At 44.3% G+C, this 24,079-nt stretch overlaps 1 protein-coding gene, 1 long non-coding RNA gene and 1 pseudogene across 4 annotated transcripts; 2 read left to right on the top strand and 1 right to left on the bottom strand.

Moving 5' to 3' along the window:
- Window positions 1-2,306: 2,306 nt before the first annotated feature.
- On the top strand, window positions 2,307-11,044 carry LOC125514268 (dual specificity protein kinase YAK1 homolog). 3 transcript variants are annotated; one of them, XM_048679571.1, is made up of 18 exons: window positions 2,308-3,063; window positions 3,870-4,069; window positions 4,422-4,575; window positions 4,652-4,761; window positions 4,861-4,930; window positions 5,018-5,100; window positions 5,201-5,282; window positions 5,369-5,409; window positions 5,524-5,646; window positions 5,830-5,974; window positions 6,081-6,189; window positions 6,829-6,917; window positions 7,115-7,189; window positions 7,566-7,643; window positions 7,725-8,524; window positions 8,604-8,744; window positions 9,981-10,243; window positions 10,768-11,044. In XM_048679571.1, the coding sequence occupies exons 1-18, from the start codon at window positions 2,884-2,886 to the stop codon at window positions 10,845-10,847; spliced, it is 2,823 nt and encodes a 940-aa protein (XP_048535528.1). In that variant the 5' UTR covers window positions 2,308-2,883; the 3' UTR covers window positions 10,848-11,044. The 3 variants fall into 3 exon arrangements, with proteins under 3 accessions (XP_048535530.1, XP_048535528.1, XP_048535529.1); XM_048679572.1 differs by having other exon boundaries at window positions 2,309-3,063; window positions 7,566-7,640; XM_048679573.1 differs by lacking the exons at window positions 8,604-8,744; window positions 9,981-10,243; window positions 10,768-11,044 and having other exon boundaries at window positions 2,307-3,063; window positions 7,566-7,647; window positions 7,725-8,014.
- Window positions 11,045-12,902: 1,858 nt separating this feature from the next.
- LOC125514267 lies at window positions 12,903-17,217 on the top strand. The gene is made up of 6 exons (XR_007286334.1): window positions 12,903-13,033; window positions 13,132-13,210; window positions 13,589-13,875; window positions 14,373-14,446; window positions 15,747-16,474; window positions 16,551-17,217. It is a non-coding gene; the product is annotated as an uncharacterized LOC125514267 (long non-coding RNA).
- Window positions 17,218-17,353: 136 nt separating this feature from the next.
- Window positions 17,354-20,962, bottom strand: LOC125514266 (annotated as a pseudogene).
- Between the last annotated feature and the right edge of the window lie 3,117 nt (window positions 20,963-24,079).

Raw genomic sequence — 24,079 nt, 5'->3', positions numbered from 1 at the left:
GAGCTAGTCGAGGCAAACTAGTGACACTCTGTTTGTCTATGTATTCACACATGTACTAAGGTTAATACAATTCTAGCATGAATAATAAACATTTATCATGATATAAGGAAATATAAATAACAATTTTATTATTGCCTCTAGGACATATTTCCTTCACCGGTCATTACACATCTTATAACGCATGTGGGAATTACTTCTTGTCTATCCATCTATCATGAACATTTAGCCATCTGGAAATCCCTTTTCATCTATCCATCTATCTTGAAGAACCGACCATTACACATCTTGTAACGCACCAGAAAATTGCTTCTGGTCTATCCATCCATCTTGATGACTTTATCATTGTACATCTCCAGAAAAGGTGCCGGCCTAACATACGCATTTCCCGATACTTCGCCATTTATTGTTCGTCGGTTACTTATTTACGTGACCGGCAGCCCACCAACACCGAGTCATACTAGATATATATATAATATCTTTTAGCGTAGCACTTTTGGCAGAAAAAATGGAACATATATTATTTCTCGACCAGCTAGAGCCGCACGATGGACAGATCGGACGGGCACACTCACATTAGTATAGTGATGTTCCACTGCCTAACACACGATGATAGCGATGCTTAGCATGGCGACGTTGATGATTGTGGGTCGTTGTCACTGGACTGTGTTTATAATTCCATTGCTTAACTGAGCAATTAAAATCCAGGAATTACTTCTCGTCTATCCATCTATTTTGAAGATTCAGCCATTACACGATCTTGTAAGCATCCGGAAATCCCTTTTCGACCCATCTATCTTGAAGAATCGACCATTAGACATCTCATAACGCACCCGGAAATTGCTTCACGTCTATCCATCTATCTTGATGGCTCGATCATTGCAACCTTCAGAAAATGCGTCGGCCCAACATATGCGTTTCCGATCTTTCGCCGTTCATTGATCGCCAGCTACTTGTTTACGTGACCGCCGGCCCACCGATGACGAGTCATATCAGATACATATGAATATCTTTCAGTGCAGCTCTTTCGGCGGAAATAAATGGAACATATATTATTTCTCGATCATTTAGAGCCGCACGATAGACAAATCGGACGGCCATAGTGATGTTCCACTGCCTAACACACGATGACAGTGGTGCTTAGCATGGCGACGCTGATGATTGTGGGTCGTTTTCACTGGACTCTATTTATTATTCCATTGCTTAACTGCAGTAATTAAAATCTAAGAATTACTTCTCATCTATCCATCTATCTTGAAGATTCAACAATTACACGATCTTGTAAGCATCCGGACCCCCTTTTCGATCCATCTATCTTGAAGAATCAACCATTACACATCTCGTAACGCACCCGGAAATTGCGTCAGGTCTATCCATCTATCTTGATGGCTCGATCATTGCACATCTTCAGAAAATGCGCCGGCCCAACATAGGCGTTTCCTGATCTTTCGTCATTCATTGCTCGCCAGTTACTTGTTTACGTGACCGCCAACCCACCGACGCCGAGTCATACCAGATATATATGAATATCTTTCAGCGCAGCCCTTTCGTCGGAAATAAATGAAACATATATTATTTCTTGATCATTTAGAGCCGCACGATAGACAGATCAGACGGCCACAGTGACATTTCACTGCCTAACACACGATGACAATGGTGCTTAGCATGGCGATGTTGATGATTGTGGGTCGTTTTCACTGGACTCTGTTTATTATTCCATTGCTTAACTGTAGTAATTAAAATCCAGGAATTACTTCTCATCTATCCATCTATCTTGAAGATTCAACCATTACACGATCTTGTAAGCATTCGGAAATCCCCTTTTCGATCCATCTATCTTGAAGAATCGACCATTACACATCTCGTAACGCACCCGGAAATTGCTCCATGTCTATCCATCTATCTTGATGGCTCGATCATTGCACATCTTCAGAAAATGCGCCGGCCCAACATATGTGTTTCCCGATCTTTCGTCATTCATTGCTCGCCAGTTACTTGTTTACGTGACCGCCAGCCCACCGACGCCGAGTCATACCAGATATATATGAATATCTTTCAGCGTAATCCTTTTGGCAGAAATAAATGAAACATATATTATTTCTTGACCATTTAGAGCCGCACGATGGACAGATCGGACGGCCACGCTCGCACTAGCACAGTGACGTTGCGCGGCCTAGCACGCGATGACAGCGGTGCTTAGCGTGGCGACGTTGATAATTGCGGGCCGTTGCCACTGGGGGCCGTGTTACAACTCCACTGCTTAACCGCAGTAATTAAAATCCAGACGTGTATATATATTAGCTGGAAAGAAGGCGAGCGGAAAAAAAACCAGAGTCGAGGGGAGGTGACGGAGACGAGGAAGGGAAGGAAGAAAAGAGACGAAAGAGGGAGGAGGAGGAGGAGGAGGGGATTGGGACTCGCCGCCCCGCTCCAAATTCCCCACTGCTCCACCACCTCCGCCTCCACTTCGCCGCCGCCGCCGCCGCGAGTACGGCGGGTACGAGCAGCCCGTCGCCCTCGGCCCAAAACCCTACCCGCCCAATTCGGTCCGGCTCCGAGCCGTTGGCCCCGCCCGGGGAAGTCCCGAGCGCCAAGAGGAGGCGGCGGAGGGCCGGGGAGATCGGATCGGCGGGGGCGCGGGCCGGAGTAGCATTGGGCGATGGCCGCTTCATAGGATGCAGCTTTACTCCGCCGGCGGCCGCTTAGTCTGCTGCTGCTGCTGCTGCTGCTGTTGCCGCTTCTGCTTCGGAGTGCGCTGCCGTGATCCCAACAGGAGCCTGGGCTGGTGCGGGTTGGGCTGACGTGTTGTTGTTGCTGCTGTTGTTGGGCACTTGATCTCTGCGGGCGCTTTGCGCCTGCCTGTTGGGAGGTGGTCGCGTGAGGCGAATGGAGGAGACTGGGAGGGAGAGGAAGGCGGCGGGGCCGCCGCCGTGGGCGCCGACCAAGTCCACGGTGTTCCGGTCCTACGCTGCTGCGGTGGTGGGCGACCGGGCGGAGGCGCCGTCCGCCCGGGGCAATGGGGTTGCCGCCCGTTCAAGCAATCTACGCGCCGTCAGGAAGAGGCCTGTACGTTTCCTACACCTTCCCCTCTCACGGGGCTAACAAAAGATGCTTGCTTGCTTTCCCTTTTGGAGCTATTCTCGGGCTCACCGTGCTGAATTTGAACTGTCAATTGGATTGAGCGATTCTCAGAGGTCGTCCTAGCTGGAAATTGATTAGAATGAAATGCCCTTAAGAAACCGTTACAGCTTAAGAACCCAATACATCTTAAACTTCGGTGACTTGAACTACTCGAATCAGCACCGTTCCTGCTGCTGCTGCCGCTGCCTTTTCGGGACGCACGGTTCAGGGAACTAAAAGTTTGACCAACTGGAGCAGTGTGGTCTGCTCAAATTGTCTTTTGATTAATCAGAGGCAAACCTCATTTCTGACTACAATTAGCATTCCCATAAATTAACCACGCCTATTTTTTCTGCAACAATCATTCAGTGTTGAATTATATATAATATACATGTTTTGTTTGCTTGACTTGCTATTCCAATCCATCACGAGTGTAAAGAGATTCCAAGTATAAGTGATTGGGAAATATTACGCAAGTGCACAACTAAAAGTGTGTCAGGATCCTAGTTGTAGTTGATATCTCTTTTAGAAAATATGGATCATTGGACAATGCAAACCTGCATATACCATCCAACGAATAGTGCAATGCTACAAGAACATCCTTTAACACTGTTGCTGGTCTCAATTAGTGCGTTATATGGGAGAGAAAGATGGAGTGCATTTATAATTCAGTTTGTTACCATTGTTCATATGCACCACATGCCCATATATATCTGATATACCAACTCTGAATTAACTGTTTATTCCTGCAGATTGTTGCAAGATTGACCAGAGACATCGTCCAAACTTTTGAAAAATGCAATCCTGAGTTTAATTACGTAGATTCACTAAATCCCAAGCACTTCCTCACCACTCCTGCAGTTCCTGTTCACAATGATGGCCTTGATAATGCAAATTCTGACCTAATCTTGTATGTCAACTTGGAATTGGTTAATAAGAAGTCAGACCGGAGGTTAGTTTAGTTATTTTCCAGTGTACCAGCTTTAACATTTTAGTTTCTTGTTGGTTACTTCAGACACTTTTAGCACACAAATTCACTTTTGCAAGAAGTTGATTTTTATAAGTTAGAAATATCTATGAATACTTGGAGGGCCCCATTATTTATGAGAATTAAGAAGTCAAGGTATGTGAAAGAAGAAATATGTCCGAAGGTCTGTCGCAATATTTGGTTTCTTCTTTCAATTTGTAGAACTTGTGTGGTAGATCTAGCCGGTTCAACTTTTTTTCCACAACTGCTCATCTCAGGGTTCAGATTGTTTAAGTTATGCTTCATCATTTCATTAGGCAATTTTTTTGGTAATAAGGTACATTGTCGAAGAAATGCTTGGCCAAGGTACCTTTGGGCAGGTTGCTAAATGCTGGGATGCAGAAACCAACAGTTATGTTGCAGTGAAGGTTATAAAAAACCAGCCTGCCTTTTATCAGCAGGCTATCATGGAAGTCTCATTGTTGAGCATGGTATGGTAATCTACTTAGGATTTACTTATTTTGTTGAAAATATTGGCATCACAACACTGGTTTCATGTATTTGCAGCTAAATGACAAATTTGATCCTGATGATCAGCACCACATTGTCAGGATGCTGGATTTTTTTCCATGGAAAAATCATTTGTGCATCACATTTGAAATGCTTGGTCATAACCTGTAAGTAACTTCCATTAAACCTGCCTTTACTATTATGTTTTATAAATATGCCCCGTGTTAGTTTCGATTCATGTGGTAACGTAAACTCCAACTTTGCAGGTACGAGCTGTTGAAAAAGAACAACTTAAGAGGTTTGCAACTGCAATTTGTCCGTACTTTCTCAAGACAGGTAGGTGTCCTTTTCTTATCCTGCATGTTTTTCATATTTGTTCGTTGCCATTGTTGCCATATTACCTATTATATGTATTACTTTTAGATATTGGATGCATTGATTGTCATGAAAGGTGCTGGAATTATTCATTGTGATCTAAAACCGGAAAATATCCTCATAACACCAAAGTGAGTTGCTTCCCATCAAAATAGGCACTTTGTTTATACGCCTTCTGTGTACTACCACTTTCAACAATGCTAAGTTTGATGACTGAGGTGACCTTTGCAGAGTAAACTCAGCAGCTGGAGTTAAAGTAATTGATTTTGGATCAGCGTGCATGGAGGGTAAAACGATTTACTCATATATCCAGGTTTTATTTGAACTCACTCATCAGTCTAAAGTTCATTTTACTAATATGAATTGTGAAGTCAAGCTTGTATTTTTTTCCTTTTCCAGAGCCGTTATTACAGGTCACCTGAAGTGCTTCTTGGCTATCCGTATCCTATTGAACATCTCTAATAGCAAATACATTTAACAGTAGCTACACAAACATCTTACAATGCATAGTTTGTGATTTTAGCTTGTGGGCTTGTACACTTAACAAGTGCTAGATACACTACCGCCATTGATATGTGGTCATTTGGCTGCATAGTTGCTGAACTTTATATAGGTCTACCTTTATTTCCCGGAGCATCAGAATACGATGTCCTTAGCCGTATGATTGAGATGGTCGGGTAAGTTCTTTTTTATTGAAAATCTTAATCTCCTGTTTTCTTATTTTCGTACCAGCTGTTTGCAAATAAATTCTTTATACGATATTAGGTGTTTACGTGTTAGCTGGTTGAGCTGTTTCACTTCAGTTAGTAGGTGTTCAATAATGGTAGAATACTTTATTTACCAATATTCAACATGTACAGTGGGCAACCGCCAGATGATCTTCTTAGGGAGGCTAAAAACACCAGGAAGTTTTTTAAACATGCTGGAAGCATTTATCCTGGTAATGAAGCACATGATGGTCTTCGCAGTTCATACAGAATACTAACAGAAGACGAGGTTGAAGCAGTAAGTTTTGTGGTTTTTCTTTGGAAGTTATTCTGAAGACTACTTCTATGTCATGCTTTATACATTTACTGTGTTATTCATGCCCTGTCTAAATCCTGCAACACAGAGGGATTCCAAAAAGCCAAAAATAGGGAAATGGTATTTCCCTCGTGGGAGGCTTGACAGACTCATATTCTCGTACCCTTGGAAGAATTTAAATGAGGGTAATCTGCCAGGTTTGTTCAGTGATGCTTTTATTTATTATTAATAGGGGCGGCTTTACCCCTGTTCTAAATTTTAGGGTTGATCTACCGCAATAATGTTCAATACAATAAAGCACTTACTGTTTCTATTTCTATATTATGGTCTCTGTGTGGCGGTCTTTGAACATCAAGTGGCTTCTTAGCATGAAAAAATTCTTGGTTTTCTTACTCTGTTTCTAGGGATAGCCTGGAATTAGGCCAATATAGAAAATGGTCAACTTACTCTTGCAGTATCAGTGAAATACACACCTATGCAGATTAGATGAAGAGCTTGTAACACACACAAACTAACATTCGATATATGCTTTTTTCAACCATTTAATCCGATGTTTGTAATTTGAGTCCAGTACCTTGGGGGGGGGGGGGGGGGGATAACATGGTTGCTTTAACAGTTATTCATATTCCACGTTGTAAGTCATATGTCATCATATGGGCATATTTGGTTAATAGACAACTAATCCTGGCTTATACATGTAGCATACAAATGTACAGTTCTTTAGTGACGAGGCATGGGTCTTTATTTCATATGGAGCAGTAGTTTTTACATGATAATACAGTGGTCCTTACGATAAAGTTGCTAATGCGATCATATATATGTTAATTTTTATGCAGAGACTGAAAAGGAAGATTGCTTAGCATTGGTTGATTTTTTGAGAGGACTTGTTGAGTTTGATCCTAATAAGCGATGGTCACCATTGCAGGTATTGGCTAATGATAAAGTTAGATATTACTCCGTACTTGTATGGTTTGTGTACTTGAAGTTACATTCATTTTGCCTCTTGGAATTTGTTTGATATCCTTACGAAGTTTAGAGTTGTTCGATTCTCTGTGAGCGCTAACTTATGTTCTTGAAGAATCATCAATGGAAGCGCTTCACAATTTTGAAAATCTATTTCAGGCTTCATATCATCCATTCATAACTGGTGAAGCCTTCACTGGTCCTTATGAGCCTTTCCGGGAGACCCCAGTAATTGTAAGTATGGTTCTATTCCAGACACCTTGCTGCATATTCTTCTCATGAACAACCTGTGACGTGAAATCACCATTAGCTGTAGCAAACAACTTTCGGTTTGCTTCAGTCAACAGGATTGATGCATCTCGATTTAGATATCCCGTCTTCACCTGGTCACACGAACATGCAACAGTGTTTCTTTCCATCAATCTTGAAAAGTTTATTGTATTTACACCCTTCAGATGTCATGTCTTCTATGGTTATAGTTTCTTTATGGTTTTAGTGCCATTATACCAGAATGGTTGGGCGGATAACTCGTGAAAATTTGGACCTCAAGAGCTACCTTTTCCATACAGTTCTAGTTTATAAGTCAAGCTTTATGCCTTTTTTGTTGTAGCCCGTTGGTCGTGCTGCAACAGTTGATCACAATCCTGGAGGAGGTCACTGGCTAGCTGCTGGCCTTTCCCCTCAGGTTGTAAGTATGTTCTCTCATGCTTCTATTCAGTAGAAACCTTGCAAGAATACATCCATAATATATTATTTATATCTTTTCTAGGTTGGAAGCATTAACAGATCCCTACCATTCAATAACGTTTTTCCGCCAAAGATGCCCTTTTCATATGGAAGCAGCTGCGGCAGCTTCGGTAGCCGTGGTAGCTTTAATGATAACGTAGGTCCTGCAAGCAGCTACGGAAGCTATGATGTCAATAATGTTAACATGTATCATTCACCACTAGGCCCTTCTGGGTTCAATTTACAGTCACAAGCCGGAGGAACATTTCTAGGATTTAGTCCAGATATTAGAAGAAGGCCTCATCTCTCTCATGGTGTTGGCATTCGGCTAAGTCCTGGTGGTCCAGGTCCTATGTCTCTTGGGGCCAGTCCATCACAATTTACTCCTCCAAATTCCCAAACACAAATGCCAGCTAGCGCTACTTCTAAGTATGTTGCCACTTCTCCTGCAAGGGGCAGTCATGGCTCCTCATTAGGAAAAGCCGCTGTGGTAGGCCAATACAATAGGAGAAGGAATCTTGGTCACCCTCCTATGTCAATGCCACCACATGAGTACACATCTCAGCTAATCCAGGGACCTCATGGAGATGGTGTCAGTTCAGCATTTGCTCGAGGACATTCTGGCTATTCATATGGTGCACTTCCTAATTCTGGTCATTATAATTGGAGGCCGCAGATAGGTGTTAGCACTGGTTTATCCACAAACTCTTCTTCCAATCATGGTTATGTTCAACCATCTGGTTACAATGATTTCCGTCCTTTGCACTCATCCAATGTGCCAGCTGATACATCAACCTCCACTTCATCAGTACCAGATCCAGCTGACTGGGATCCCAACTATAGGTAATCATGCATATTAAATTTACTTATTTTAAAATAGTGTAGCCTATGGATTAGCCTTTCATTCGACTTTTATGTGCAGCGATGAGTCACTCCTGCAAGAAGATAATTCACTATCAGCTGAGTTAGGCAGTGTTCACCTGAGAGATGCAAGTGGTCGAACAATCCAGTCTGGCAGATTGCCCAATATCCAAAGCCATGATATTGCAGGCTCGAATCAAAGGTATTGTAGCATGATGAGATCTCAATATTTCGTTGCTGCAATGGGTCTTCCTTGAACGTTGTTGGGTTTGAATACCAGAAACACGCTATGCTTGCTACTCCCTCTGTAAACTAATATAAGAGCATTTAGATCACTAAAGTAGTGATCTAAACACTCTTATATTAGTTTACGGAGGGTAGATCATAGGGTAGATGAGACTAGGCTCGAAAGAGAAACTAAACCATGTGAAGGACAAGTACTTGTTTGATTGATTGCTCATAATAGATGTGGCTCATTTCTTTATATAGAGATGGTTAGCCCCAGGTGATAGGATCTATGGCTCCCAAAAAAAGGGACTGCCTTCTACAGCAGGTGACTGAGAAATAGCAAATGCAACAGAAAAATCTAATCTAAACCAAGTGATGCTACTTTCCTAACAGTAAGATGGTACTCCCTCTGTAAACAAATATAAGACCTTTTAGATCACTATAGTGATCTTGTTTACAGGGGGAGTATTATTTACTAATAAGATACTCTTTTAATTAATGGGATATTACCCCTTATTTGATAAGATAGGTCTGTCTGCCCCCTTGTCCCAATATCTGTAATGCACATTCATTGTTTTTTCACCCTGTGCCACGCTGCTCATGACTGTTTCATGTGATCTTGCACACCATAACACTAAGTTTTAACAAGCTCCACTCGTAAGTTATTAATTGAGGATATCGCAATTAACTAACGACCATTGAAACAAATGAAATTGATGCTTCATGTAGGGAGGTAACAATATGATTTGTCCAGTCCTTTCAATTTGTATACATGCCCCAGTAGTTGGAGGTAAACAGATGCGCCTTTTACCGCACATACCCTATTCCTATGGAAATGGATGGAACGGTGCTTCATACAGAGTTTAGGAAATGGTTTCTCAGGTCTTCTCATTTTAGCTATCCCCCAGGGTTTGACACTATACAGATGCATATTTTACCGGGCATATCCCATTATGATTGAGAGTTTGAGATGGTTTTGTCGGTTAGAAACATCCATACTATGGAACATCATTGTGCACTAGTTCATGGGACATGTTGTTTTTAATGCATTTCATGCACCCCAACAGTTTTATGCTTCAATATTTTGTTTTCTGATTTGTCAGCCAATTAGAGATAATTAATACCGCTGTGATTTTTTTTTCCAATTCTGGATGCTGCTGCTCCTGCATTAAGTATATTCACTGATTCCTTGTTCATGTTTCTGCTGTAGAAATGACTTCCTATTTCATGCACCGTCTCTCAGAGAGAGTGGCCATTCAACAGGCCACGTCAACTATGATAGTTACAACCATGCCAACTATTCCCAGCGAAATTTCCCTGGTCGTCACGGACAACCATTTCAGCGGTACAACCATATGAATTCCACCTCTATACGCCCGACGGGGAATCTCCAGAATGTTCAATCTGCCTGGTCCAAATATGGCATGCCAGATTCTACTTCGCCCCCTCGGATGGTTGAAGGGATGCCTTGGGGTAATGAATGATTTCACTGTTGTGCACTTAGTGGTTTTTTATTGATTTTGTTGCTGACATCGCCATGGCTATTATGTTCCTGCCACTTGCAAAGCAGGAGTTCTGTAATAATGCTGTGTATGAACTTGTTCTATTCCAATCTTAAGATGATATCATCGTTGCAAACTTCTAACATCTTGAAGTCTTGCTATTAATCTTCTGGACAATGATAATGTTTAGGATTACAGATAACAAAAAGACACTTGATAATATACTCCACCAGCATATGATTTCTGTCGATGCACATGGATGGAAAAACTGTAGCTGTTAAGCATCAAACCTTGTATGCCAATGTATGAGCTATGGACTGAGGGTCTGTGGATCAACCTATAATTGGGTCCTCTTATCCTACAACCGAAGCTTTGAAGTTATTAGTACAATTTATTTTCCTTCCATGACGTGTGTTTGGGAACCTGAGAAAGAGTCTTGTGTGCATCTATGTCTTTCAAGCATAATACTGATCAAAACGAACTATCTGTGTGCAGGAGGAAGCGCTGGTCACTCTCTTGCAACAAGCGGGCTGCCGCCGTCCTTTGGAAGGAAGGACTTCGGGAGGATCTTTTAGTCCTTGTCTTGGATCTGGAGGAATGCCATCCAATTGATGGCGTAAAATTGTTTGTGTTTGCAATTCTTTGTTGCGCTGGTTACGTGCTGTTGATTTTGCGACTCATAGCGTTCCTCCGACTGTTGTCCTGTTGTGGTACTCGGATTCATGAAGCTATAGGCTATAATTACAGCAGTTCTTTGGTGGTTGTTGCTTCAGTTTCTTTTACGGTTCTTTGTCATTGTGGGTTGCCAGTTTTTTTCCATGTGAGAAGTTGTGCTGCCATGAATCTGCCATGAAGATGGTTACTGATTGTTGCGCTGCACTGGTGCTGCCTTGTTATATTTAGACATGCTGGGTGGCGATGGAGCTTGGTGTCTACGGTCGCACATGCTTGGTTTGGGGGAGATGAACCAGAGCTGGGGGATAAATTGCAGGTGGATCTCGAGTACAGCGAACGAAATATTAGTATTCCCTCCCTTCGTTCCAAAATACTTGTCGTGATTGGTTTTAGTTCAAATTTGGAACAGAGGGAGTATGCAGTAGCGGAGCTTCACGGGGCCAAACGGGCATTGCTCCCCTACTCTAGGAAACTATTAAGTGTACCCCTAATTATTAGGCTTGAATATCAAATGTTTTTCAGTGTTCATGCATAACTTTTCTTTCTCGCCCCCTCAACAATCTTCATCAAGCTCCGCCATTGGGAGCACATACATAAATTTCACGACGTCGCAATGGAACATCGGAACTTGTAAACTAATGTTCGAAGCCGGCACTTGCACCTTTTATTCGTGTAATGATAATCTACTACCCCTATAAAAGCACGAAAGGGCGGAGAACCAAATCATCCTATCCATCAAAACATGCAATCCGATGGTCTACATCCCTTCAGCCTACTAAACGTGTTTTATGCTTTAATTACTCACCATGCTATCGTTAATGAAATTGGCCACTTACGAAACGTAATCCCCTCGCTAATGAAACTTACGAAACGTAATCCCCTCGCTAATGAAACGACTTAAGCCCCATGCTCGCGAAACAGACTCCCCGCCACGCTCGGGAACTGCTCGCCCCCACGCTCGAGCCCACCACGCTTGGGAACCGCTGCGCCCCTGCCTCCCCATTCTCACCGTCGGTCGCCCCACCCCACCCGCACCGGTCGCCTCCCGCCGCTCAGCGCCGCCGGGCGACAGGCTCCGCACCCGCCGCTAGCCCCCGCCCCGCCCGCCCCGGCCGCCTCCCGCTGCTCAGCGCCGCTACTCGAGGATGCTTTGCCGGCTTCCCGCAGTTGCCATCGGCATCAAGCTTGGAGGGAACGAGCTCCTCTTGGCTCCCATCTGCCTCGCCTTCGCGACCACGGTCCTCCGCTCCGCTCGCCCTCCGTCGCCGGCCGCCGATCCTCTCCTCGGACGTCGCCCCGCCGTTCCTCTTCTACTTCCCCGCGAGTGTGAGCAGCCCCCCGCCGGTTCTCCTCTTCTGCCCCAAGAAGGCGGGAGAGCGTGAGCATCCTGCCGGCCTTCATCTGCTGCCCCACAGAAGGATGTGAGCGCGGGGTGGCGGCGTCCTTTGAAATCCTTTAATTGGGTTACTGAGATTTAGTATTTCTGATCTTCTTCAGTCTTTCGAATAATCGATTGCTAAGATCTTGATCTTGATGTTGCATTTTTCTTGTTTTATTTAAGATTGGTTTTAGATGTAGAGTTGGGTTCATTTTGGATGTGAATGTTGGTTTTTAGATTACTCAATGGTTCATTGCAGAATGGTTTTGGTTGTTGGTGCAGGGAAGCTTTGCATCAATGTTAGACCCCCATTCAAGGTCATGTTCATCCCGGAAGAGCGGAGGCAGATTGTGTTATTTGCACAAGGTATACACAGTATACGTCTCTAACATCATGTCAGTTGATTAAACAAGAGAAGAACTTCTATTGTTTTGTGAAAGTACAGTCGTATGTCTTATAACATTGTCTTCCGCTGTAATCCTTGGTACAGAATGCCAATTTTATGCCATCGAGATCATCAATTGCTTGTCTGAACTTGTGCTGTTCATTGTTTGTAGGTTTCCGAATCTTTCCTGAAGCTTATCCTTTTTGATAGAATCGATCAATTAGCCCGTCTCAAGGTCTTCCCAGATATGCGGCCTTGTTGGAACAAATGGAGTTGGAAAATCCACATCACTTAAAGTCTTAGCTGGCAAGCTGAAACCTCACGTGGGATGATTCAAATTATATCTTCTAAAAAAAGATATTCCCTATATTGTGACCTGCTCAAGATAGTCTTATTTAGCTTTGCACTATTTTTTGTGCAGAATCCGGCAAGAGATCATTACATACTTCTAGGGTTCTGAGCTTCAGAATTATTTTACATGTATATTGGAGGACCTGAAGGTAATGCACTGCTACCTTACATACTTCTTTGGACAATTTTCTAATTTGGCAGGTTTAATTCAAGACTACAATTTTCTAATTTTCTAATTTGGACAATGTATGTGCCCCTTAGAAGACGACTTTATAAAATTCATATGCAGTACTATTTTTTGTGTGTGATACATAGCTTGGACAACCTAACTATCTGATCTTTGGGATGCTACTTTTGTGCACACAGGCAACAAAAACCGGTAGCAATGACAATGTTTGCTATGTAGATCAATACCTGCTACATATGCATTGTTTCCTGTTATGATCAATTCCTGTTACACCTACATTGGAACCTATGATGCATTGCGAGACCTGGAACGACTTCAATTTTGACTTTTTTTGTTTCAGAGCTGTTTAATCCAGCAATGAAACGCAGGTCATCGCCCATTCTACTCGCAGCATCGGCACAAACTGCCGCTGCTGACCATCATTATTCGGTCGTAATCCCGGCGTCCTCCTCCTGTTGTGCCCTTGGCTTATTGCCTCGAGGTGCCACCCAAATGCGCGTGGCTGCAAAAGTGTTTCATCATGGTCAGGCGCAGGTAGATGACAACAAGCTGCAGAACAATGAGCAGCTCGACAGAGGAGTACCGACGCAACGCTCGCCATAGGGAATTGGGAAGGTACAGAGTTGGGTACGTAATCTTCCTCGGTCGTCACTTTTTTTTAAACTATCTTCGCCACAGAATGATTCCTGATGGCACTACCTCTCATTTATGTTTCCTTTTCAGCATAATCATATCCCAGTGTGTTGTATATTCTTTTCTCCAATGAGGGTCTGTTGCATGACCAATTCATTTCGATCTTCTATCTGATTGCCAGTCTGGTGACGACTTTCTGATAATTTGTATGTCTTTTGGACTGGTTATTAGTTTCTGAAATTAAGGTACTGTGATTTGGGAGGAATAGATGCGTATGGACTGTTGTTACATTGCAGGAGAGTGAATTGTGATCATTTTCCTATTGTGTATACTCTGTTCTATGTAATCAGATTTTCCTTTAGCCTCTTAAAGATATTTCTCCACTTCTTTCTCATTGATTTGTTTGCAGCCTGATTATATGTTGTATGTGCTCTCCCATTAATGTCTCAGGCCTATTAATCCATATATTAATTGTTCCTGAATTTCTGCAGGCTCCCCTGATCACTATATTTATTGGGAAGCTTGGTACAAGACAATCTTAGTTTGGGCTATGATGCAACAATAGGTATGTGCTTTTTAACCGTGTTTTGGGTGTTCATTTTTAAGTGCAGTACAAATGTCATGTTTCATATTTCTCCAACAGCGTAATAATCTTTAGAGGTTCGGTAGTTAACTCTTGCATATAGGTACTCTCATATACATGTTTCTATCCTTTTACCTATTTTTGTTTGCCATTTGTTTATCGGGCGCTTGCTAATTTTACAAGTTATCTATTGTATATTGCCATGATGCTTTTGATGCCAAAATCATGTTTTTTGCTGCTCATGTTGGCACTGTCCTCCCCATTCTCCAGGTAAAGTTTTAGGTCTAAGCTCCGATGTTCTATACAAATGGCAGATTTCAAAAATAATGTAGTATGATGTGCATGTTTCATGGATTATAACAACATCTTGGTTCTTTATTTTAGGTTCAAGATGAGTGAACAGTATTTGTGATCCAAGTGACTGGTTTTAGCTTGTCAACTTCACATATGTATGCATGAATCCCAATTTTCACATCCTTTGATTCTTTGGGTCATTTTAGAACCTCCGATGTGTTTTTATTTGCAATACACAGTGTCGACGATGCTCTAGGATTAGCAAAAAAACACTTTTGCGTTGCACAAGGTATCTTATCTCTGAAGCTAAAAATAAAGAACCAAGATGTTGTTGCTGCCTTCATCCTCCTTAACATCCGTACAACAACAAGCACGACAACCTAACTTGCCTCTCTTTGTTTGTACTCCCTCCATCCAGAAATACTTGTCGGAGAAATGGATGTATCTAGACTATTTTAGTTTTAGATACATCCATTTTTATCAATTCTAGGACAAGTATTTTCGGACGGAGGAGCTCTCTTCAAAAAAGATAAAATTACAAAATCTGCTCAAATAGTGCACTTACATTTTGACTAATTTTCAGTGAATTTGTTTTTTTTTGTAGAGAGCTCCTTGAATGTTATTTCAGCACCAAATTTTGCAAGCGCCCATAACATTTGTTGATAATCATTCACACAAAGTTTCAGAATTTTTTGAAATGTTTTGGTACGTTTTCTTGCGTGGGTGCACCGAGCCTGGGTGTAGAAAAACTACTCTCTATTTCATAGTGACATGCCAAACTGTAATTGTTGGAGATGCTACAGGCACTCCAGGTCCAACAACCCACATCGTATCTGAAATTGAATATTAAAAGTGGTTAACTTATGGCCTTGCTATTTGGAATCTTGAACAACTTCATTTGTTGCCGACTATAGAAATATACAATCTACTGATTTAGCCACATTTGCAGATCTTATGTTATTACTGCTAACATTCTTTTGATAAATAGGTTTTGATTGCCAAAGCTGGACTTGACTGAGCAGATACATTGACGATGTTCATCAAGGGGTTGTTGGATATCTTGACCGGTCTGCAGTACTTGGAAGAAAACTTCCTAGGTAACGTTCAGGAGATAAATGATTTTAATGTTACATAGCACACTCCTCTCTGCATGTTCCATGCCAAGTGGAGCAAACCCTGTTTTACTGCTTTTGTGTGACTGTAGTTTGGAACAAGATTCCTTCAGTGGGTTCTACATTTTAAGTTTAATATGAGAAATGCTATCAAATTATCAATATGCACTTATTATTGTAACTCAATGTGAATCGAGTTCTTTGTATTTCTTTGTGCTTGTTACTGGGTATTATTTGTTAAGACCACTCTAAGCAGAGAGAATCAAAACAAAGGATGGTAAGCTGAAACTTATTGCATTTGTTTTTGAAAAACTACCATTGTTTCCAGAACACACATAAACTATAGCTTTTTAGTAGCAACATCCATTCTTATTCTCAGATTCTCAAATGCAGTGGTGCATGAAAATAGATTCCTAGCCATAGGAAAAACTATGTTGTGAAGCCCAATAAAACTTGAGAAAATGGGTTAATGATGTGGTCCAAGCAAGCTTAAATAAGAGGTAAAGACGCCCAGATCCTGGGATTACCAAAGTTAACGTTTACGTGGCATTCTCATGTGCCAATGCTCGTGCGACCATGGAGTTAATTGTAAGACGTACTAGAGGTGAGTTCATTATAGCAGCGTCTCAGAGGTATGCAAATATTCCAAACTCTCTGGTTGCTGAAACACTTCTCTCCAGGATGTGGTACGTACGACCTGTGAAGGAGGAAGAATGGCCTGATGTTACCTTTCAATATGATTGTCAGGTACTGATGGAGATGTGGAACTAATGAAAAGAGAACACATCAGACATTATGGGCCTCCTGTGTGAAATTGAAGAGCCGAGCCAAGCCTTTTGTCCCTTACGGTGTCTTTTATTCTTAGAGGCTGATTTTTGTGTGCAAAGCTGCCCCTGCAGGTTAGTGACCGGAGACTGTGGCATAATGCTGCTCCGGATCAACTTGCTTTTTGATGCAAACTGACAGTAATCATGAGGAAGAGAGCTGAGCTCCTTTGATTGTGAAAAAAGTCCCTTTGATCTTTTGGTGTTAAGAGGATTGTACTTCACAATATTGGTTCAATGCCGTTGATATTTTTATGTGAGATATCTGCTTTCCATTTTAGTGCTCATTCGGATGTGTTTTGAGTATTTGCAACATGTGATGGAGTGTCAGGATTTTCATAATACACTATCAATGCCTATGCCATTTGCAACTTTACACAAGCATTTGGTTAGCAACCTCATCTAAGAAGTATGTGTTGATCTACTATCCCTTATTCTTTTCCTCAAATTTTAGTTATGAATTGCTTACACCATAATATTCAAGACCAAATGTAGGATTATGTCTCCATGTACTAAGCATAATGCAAGGCTTTTTTCAATCATAACTAGATTTCTTATTCTCTTTCAACATATAGAATATTCAATAGATTAAATATATTATTGTCTCTATGCAGAAGGAGGACCGCAATGATGTCCCACTTTTGAAAAAACAACTTGAGTGACATCACAATATAGTGTATCCATTTAACTCATACTCTCTCCGACCCATAATACAAGATTTTGCAAGCTATTTTTTTATTGCATATATGTGTGAATTTTATTTGGTCAACATTTGAGACGTGTGTTGCACGTGCAAGCTTACTAGTGTATAAATAGAACCAAAAGTCCAAAACCAATGGTTTGTTGCGAGCACGGACGGACGAGGCACACTAGTGGTGGTGGTGCATCAATTAGTGTAGCAGGTGGAGTCACAAGGGTAGGGGCAGTCCGTCTTCTGGAACCCGCTGCGGCCGTAGAACCAGTCCCCAACCGCGTCCGCTATTCTCTGCGACATGGACATGGAAGGAAGCTCTCGTCAGATACACACACTGACACACACCAGGACAGGAGTAAACTCAAGGGCGCAAGAGGAAGGAAGAGGGTGGTTTACTCTGTCTCCGAGCGCCGGGGAAGCGGGCGCGAACCAGATGTCCTGCGTCTCGGACTGGCAGTGCGCGAAGCACGAGTTGACGAACAGCCCTCTGGATCCGCTGGACGCGCTCGCCCCCAGCGCCGCCAGGAAATCGTCCCTGAACCCTGCGCCGGCCAACCACCGTGCGTTCCCCGGTGAGCATGCGCACGTACTCCTACTACGTGTGTGTACATATAGCTGACCGACCAAGTACACAAAATGCGGCTACGTACCCTGCAGCGTCTCGAGCTGCTTCGCGGAGCACTGGTTATGTCGTCCCTGCAACTTCGCCATTCGGGATCGGAGCCCTCCGGCACCAGGATGTGCCGTACCTGCATGCGATGCGGGCGCGTGGAAACAGAAGCAAGATATACAGTATTAATTAGTGCCTTGATGGATGCAAAGTGCCAAGCGTATTGCAGGCAGAAATGATAACCATCAGACCGATCAGATGATAAACCTGCCATGAGTCGTATGCTGCATTTAGGATGAACAGGGGCGTCTGGATCTGCTGCACCTCGTTCTGAGGAAAAAAGCACTGCGTCCAAGGAAGAAGCAACTTGTTTTTGTTAGGGGGCGTGGTCTGATCTCTAGATGTGCAACTGTGGTAGCCATTGCAAGTATTTTCTTACCACGCCTGCAGGCAACTTGGAAGTGCACGAAGATGGTAAATTCTTTGCCGAGCCCTACGGTATTTGTACACGATAAAATCAGGTATACAAGAGAAAACAAAGTAGATATATATGGGCGCAAATATAAAAAAATATTTTTATTTACAGAATGGAGTAATTTTAATTTTTTTAATGATGCCTCTTTAATTCTTCATACCACTCCGTTCAAAGTTGAGTCGAATTCAAAACTTCCATATCATATCATGCCATAGTTCCCCGCAAAAAAAAAAATTCATGCCATAGTATTTTAACGGGGGATGCCATAGTTTTTTTTTTGCGAAAGGGGAATGCCGTAGTTAGTTATGTCTGCATAATCAGTTATGGTAGAGAGAACTGTCAAACGTGCATACATGTGTTGTACCCACATCACTGAAAAATGCCTCAACGTGGTTGGCTCCGGTAATGTCCTTCCTGTAAGAGCAGAGATGACAAGTGTTAAACGAGGAACCAATCATTCAGAAAGGCAACGTACTTTCTTCTCTCTCTCTATATATATGTATATATATATATATATGTGTGTGTATATATATATATATAATATATATATATATATATATATATAGTGTTACTATTCATCATCCAGGGTGCAGAATAAGTTATTTTTCACCCGAGACAATCTTACAATCATTTCATAATTAAATTACGTTTGGAATTCAAATAGTTAAATTTCTATTGATTCACTGCGTAAAATTTGACATAAGAAAATAAAAATATAGGTCATAAGACAAGAGAATTTGCAGTTTATGTGTATTTTAGACTATGTTTTTACGTTTGTAATTTTACATAATATAAAATATTTTTTACGGTGATTATATATTTTTCTTACGATCTCTTTTTGCGTCGGAAATAAGACAAAACTTACGTAACGTAAAATTACGGTGCATTGATGGTAAAATAGAGGGGGGTGAGGAATATCTACAAAGCGGCAAAAACAGATATTGGCATGCTTTTGTTCTTCTGCCTTACACGTTGATGAAGAAACCGGCATCTGAAAGGCATTTAACATTGGCATCCACTGGCAGGAGCTGATGAAATCTGTCGCAGTGCAGTATCGAAGTTAGCCCACCAGCAGAACATCCTGAAATCAGAGCCTGCCACGTCCTTGCAGGAGGAGGAAATCAGAGCCTGCTACAGTTTCGTTACTAGCCACATGCTAAGCATATCGTGCTGATAAGAATGCATACATGTTCAGCTGTGTTCATTCCTTTGGCGAGCAGATCTTCTACAACTGCTTGCCACACCCTCGCACCTCTGTAGTGTAGCTGTGTACTCTGTCCATATTTAAAAAAACAAAATCGATAATATATTTGTAACTCTCTCTATCTATCAACAAAATGATATGCAAATTTTTCTTGTATTTGAGAAAAAATATATGTAAAGATGATATTAAGCACCTAACCTCTGCAGAAATAATCATGATATTGCAGAAATAAAACAAACACTTTATGCAGACACTAATTCCGGTAGCAGCAGAAAAATCAAGAAAAACATGAAGCATGGGCTCACAGGATCAACTTCTTCCTTGTCGCCGGTGAAAGACGAGCCGTCGCAGTACCGAACCTTGACCCTATTCCAGTTGTAGAAGTCTGTTTTTGACAAAATGCGCACTCATTACTGAGCGCATAAATTCCAACTAAAAAGAAGAAGCACATAAACTTTGATTGAACCGGCAGCCTCAAACTCGAACTGCTGCTAGAAACCTGATAAAGAAAGCACAGCACAAAACATGATTGGATGGCCAGGTGGTGAAACTGAAGTGTACCAGGGTTGTAATCCGACGCGTTGCTCAGGATCCCGGTGAAAGCAACCCGCCTGGCCATCTCCTTGGACGACCCCAACGGGGTGCGCGACCGCTGCAGGCATGTCGCCGCGTTGTTGCACCACGCCCCTCCCTGCCGCCGCCACAGAGTCGAGCTCAACATTCTTCTTGGCATGCACTGAATTCTGTAGTAGTAAGTGCCACCGCGACGAGTGAATTTGACGTACTGACCTCGAAATGAACCAACCAGCTGTTCACCCCGGAGCCGGAGCCCGGGGCGAGATGGTACGCCGGAGGGCTCCCGTCCAGGCACACTAGCAGCACGATTCGCAAGATCGCACGTCAGACTAGGACAAGTGAGATGCTGAGAAGCTAGCAACGACGGTGAGAAGCTAGCAACGATGGTGAGACTGACCTGCTCCCTTGGCCACGGCGCTCTCGACGTAGGTAATGTCGACGAGATGGTCGTCGTCCCCGTGCGCCCCGAGGAACGCCAGCGCGCAGGCGAACGCCGAGCACCAGAAGCGGAGCTTGCTTGCGCTCCCCATGGAGTCCGCGGCAGGGAAGGAGCGAGCGTGAGGAGGAAGAGATGGTGGAGGGTCAGGGAAGAACACATGCATACATATAAGGACATATATGCCCGACCAACAGGGGGCCGGCTAGCCATGGACCATGGTGGTGGTAAGAGGGAGGCCGGAAATTACCTGGTGGAAAGCATGGTAGCCGGAGGGCGACCGGAACGTGGACCTGCTGGAACGGGCGGAAGACGCCGCCTCGTGCCAATCTCGCAGCCACGGGATGGTCTCTCGTCCCACTTGTGAAGTGGGGACAAAAAGCTAAGGCCGAGGACCGGGGCAGAACAGACGTCGCTGATGCTTCGAGCTTCACAATGCGAGCTGCTCGGGGGCTCCCTTGGTCGTGCTCCTTGTCCTGCCGTGCGGGCCGGCCTACGTTTGTTTTCCATGGATGGAGAGGCCGGGATGGCAATGGGTATCCATTCCTCACGTACCCGTCCCGGCAAAAGTCCTAATACAGTCAGACTTGGCAAAGTAAATATGCCTCTCTGTACGTCTACGGATGCGCTCAGCACATCCATGAACGTATCTAGTCTCTCAGGCCAACTCCACCCTGCGACTTCAAACGGACATTCAATTTGGCTGGATTTTGTCCCGATGGGTCGTGTTTGGATCTGTTTTAGGATGCGGTGGACGTGCGACCAGCGCACGGCCGCATCCTTTGACCTCATCTTATCCATCTCTATATTAAAAAAGAACAACGTTTCAAATACCAGCGACCTAGTTCACGCCTGCAACAAAGCCAACAGCCTACACGTCCTCGCCGACAACACAGCCAGTCTCCAAAATGAATAGTTTTGTTCGCCGGCAACATGGCCAGCGGCCGGCAACACAGTCAGCCTCCAAAATGAATGTGTTTCTCATCGGCACACAGCCAGCGGCCCAGCGAGCGGGCGGCACCCATGCCAGCCTCCAAAAAGAACGGCCACGGCCGATCGGACGACCTAGTTCAGGCCGTCGGCGTCGAACATCTTCTTCTGCCTGGCCTCGAACTAGCTCCTTGTCTTCTCGCTTATCTTGATCAAGTCGACGCTCATGATCGCAAGGGCCACCTCCTTTGCTTTGGTTGCGGCATTGGTGGCCTCGATGTCGAGATGTCGCTGCCTGGCCGAGACATTGGCGGCCTCAATGTCGAGCTACCTTTGCCGGGATGCCTCCTCCATGTCGATCTTCCTCCTCTTGGCCGTCTCCTCCATCTCAAGCTTCTTCCTTTGAAGCTCTAGGTATTGCTTCATTTGCTCGTCCTTGCTTTGCCGCTTCTTCTGGTCCCTCACATCCTTTTGAGACATCATGCCATGCAAAGTCTCATGCAAGGCCATGGATGAGGCATCACGTATGTTGTCCACCTTGGAGTTGGTCTTGCCCCTCAGCCTCTTCAACGCCTCGCCATCTCCACCTCCGGCGAACTTGGCCGTCTTCTTGCCTCTCTTCCTTTGAAGTTCACGGTATTGATCCTTGAACTTGGGCAATTGTTGATGATCGTCCAACAATGCGTAAGAGTGAATGGCTTGTCATTGTGCCGGGCCTTGAATGCTTCCAAAGATTGAAATGCCTACAGCACATGATCAACAACAATTGAACATGCAAACATATACAAGGCCGAAGTCTCATGGCCATAGCAAGGAAAGGACTAGGATAAGGATAGCATACCATGTCGCCAACGCCGAGACCACTCACGAGCCGTGCTTCAACGCTCTCAAATGCAGCGCAATACTTGTTACACTCTTGTTGGATGAACAACCACCTCTTTTGAATCGAGGTGATGCCACGGTTGCTTGTAATTTGGTAGGGCTCAAACATCTTCCTTTCATGGAATGTTTTGTGGACTCTTGTCCAAAAAACAAGGCCCTTTTGTTGCGCGCCGGTTTTCGAATCTTGGCTAATCTCCATCCAACATTGGCAAATCAACTTGTCCTTATCTTGTGTATATGAACCCGTGTGAATGCTCTTCCTCCTTTTTTGTGCTTCCGCTCTTTGGGTGAGCTCGTCGATGAACAATGGCTCACCATGAATATCAATGTCATCGCCTTCTTATTCATCACCATCACCTTCGCAATAGATGTCATCGTATTCCTGCCACGAGTCACCATGGTTGTAGTCAGCACGGGCGTTGGACTCTTCATCGGCAACGTACAGGGCGCGGCCATCCTGACTTTGGGTCTCTTCGGGATCGTAGGCATGGCCATGCCCACCCTCAAAGATCACATCCTCCATGAACTGGTTGTAGAAGGGGTCGTCGACCTCTAGCGTTGGGGTTGGCATTCCGTCGAACAAGACGCAGGGGGACAGCATGGTGCCCGTAAACGATGGTCGTGCTTGCTTCCTTTGCATCTGACGGCCGTCCGGCCGCCGCTGCTGGACCCAGGCGTCACGTTGAGGTCGATGACGGAAGAGGGGCGCGGGGTGGACGGCGTGATCACGACAACGTCCGGCGACCCCGAGAAATGGGGCTTTGGCATCGTGCCTTGGCGGGGGAAAGCCGGGCAACATAGGCGTGGTCCGCGACGTCGGTGACTGGCGGTTGGGAAGCCGGGCGACCGACGAGCCGGTGCTCGCTGGGTCGACGACCGCTGCAGGGAAACTAGGTGGACGGCACATGCCAAGCATGAGGAGGGCGTGCGCTTTGTTGACGATGTCCTCCTTCTCGTCGGTCGCGGCCTTGCGCCGCGCGGCCTCCATCGCATCGCGCTCGGCGACGAACTTGTCCGCGGCGGCATTGACCTTGACGATCGCCCTCCAGTTCCTCCTCTTCGCCGATTCCACGTCCAACTTGGCGATCTCCTCCGGCGTGCACTCCGAGTGCAGCTTCCTTGGTGCCTTGGCCGCCTTCTTCTTCACCTTTCCGGGCGGGTCGATGGCCAGGCCACCAGAATTTGGCTGGGCGTCGGCCATGGGGGGGGGGGGGGGGGGGGAGGGGGCGGCGGGAGGGACATGGGAGGGTGAGGAAGTCCTGGATTAGGGGGTATCCGGACAGCCGGATTATATTGTTTGGCCGGACTGTTGGACTATGAAGATACAAGATTGAAGACTTCGTCTCGTGTCTGGATGGGACTCTACTTGGCGTGGAAGGCAAGCTAGGCAATACGGATATGTATATCTCCTCCTTTGTAACCGACCTTGTGTAACCCTAGCCCCCTCCGGTGTCTATATAAACCGGAGGGTTTTAGTCCGTAGGACAACATACAATCATACCATAGGCTAGCTTCTAGGGTTTAGCCTCTCCGATCTCGTGGTAGATCAACTCTTGTAATACTCATATCATCAAGAAT

This window comes from Triticum urartu, chromosome 6 (genome assembly GCF_003073215.2).
Source record: "Triticum urartu cultivar G1812 chromosome 6, Tu2.1, whole genome shotgun sequence".
Lineage (NCBI taxonomy): Eukaryota > Viridiplantae > Streptophyta > Magnoliopsida > Poales > Poaceae > Triticum > Triticum urartu.
This window is presented reverse-complemented; position numbering and strand designations above follow the sequence as displayed.

What these genes read in the sequence shown, in the direction of transcription:
- LOC125514268 (XM_048679571.1), top strand. Translation starts at nt 2,884, where the DNA reads ATGGAGGAGACTGGGAGGGAGAGGAAGGCGGCGGGGCCGCCGCCGTGG. An exon ending in CGATTTACTCATATATCCAG is followed by an intron (nt 5,283 to 5,368) that starts GTTTTATTTGAA and finishes TTCCTTTTCCAG; the next exon opens with AGCCGTTATTACAGGTCACC. An exon ending in CAGAAGACGAGGTTGAAGCA is followed by an intron (nt 5,975 to 6,080) that starts GTAAGTTTTGTG and finishes CCTGCAACACAG; the next exon opens with AGGGATTCCAAAAAGCCAAA.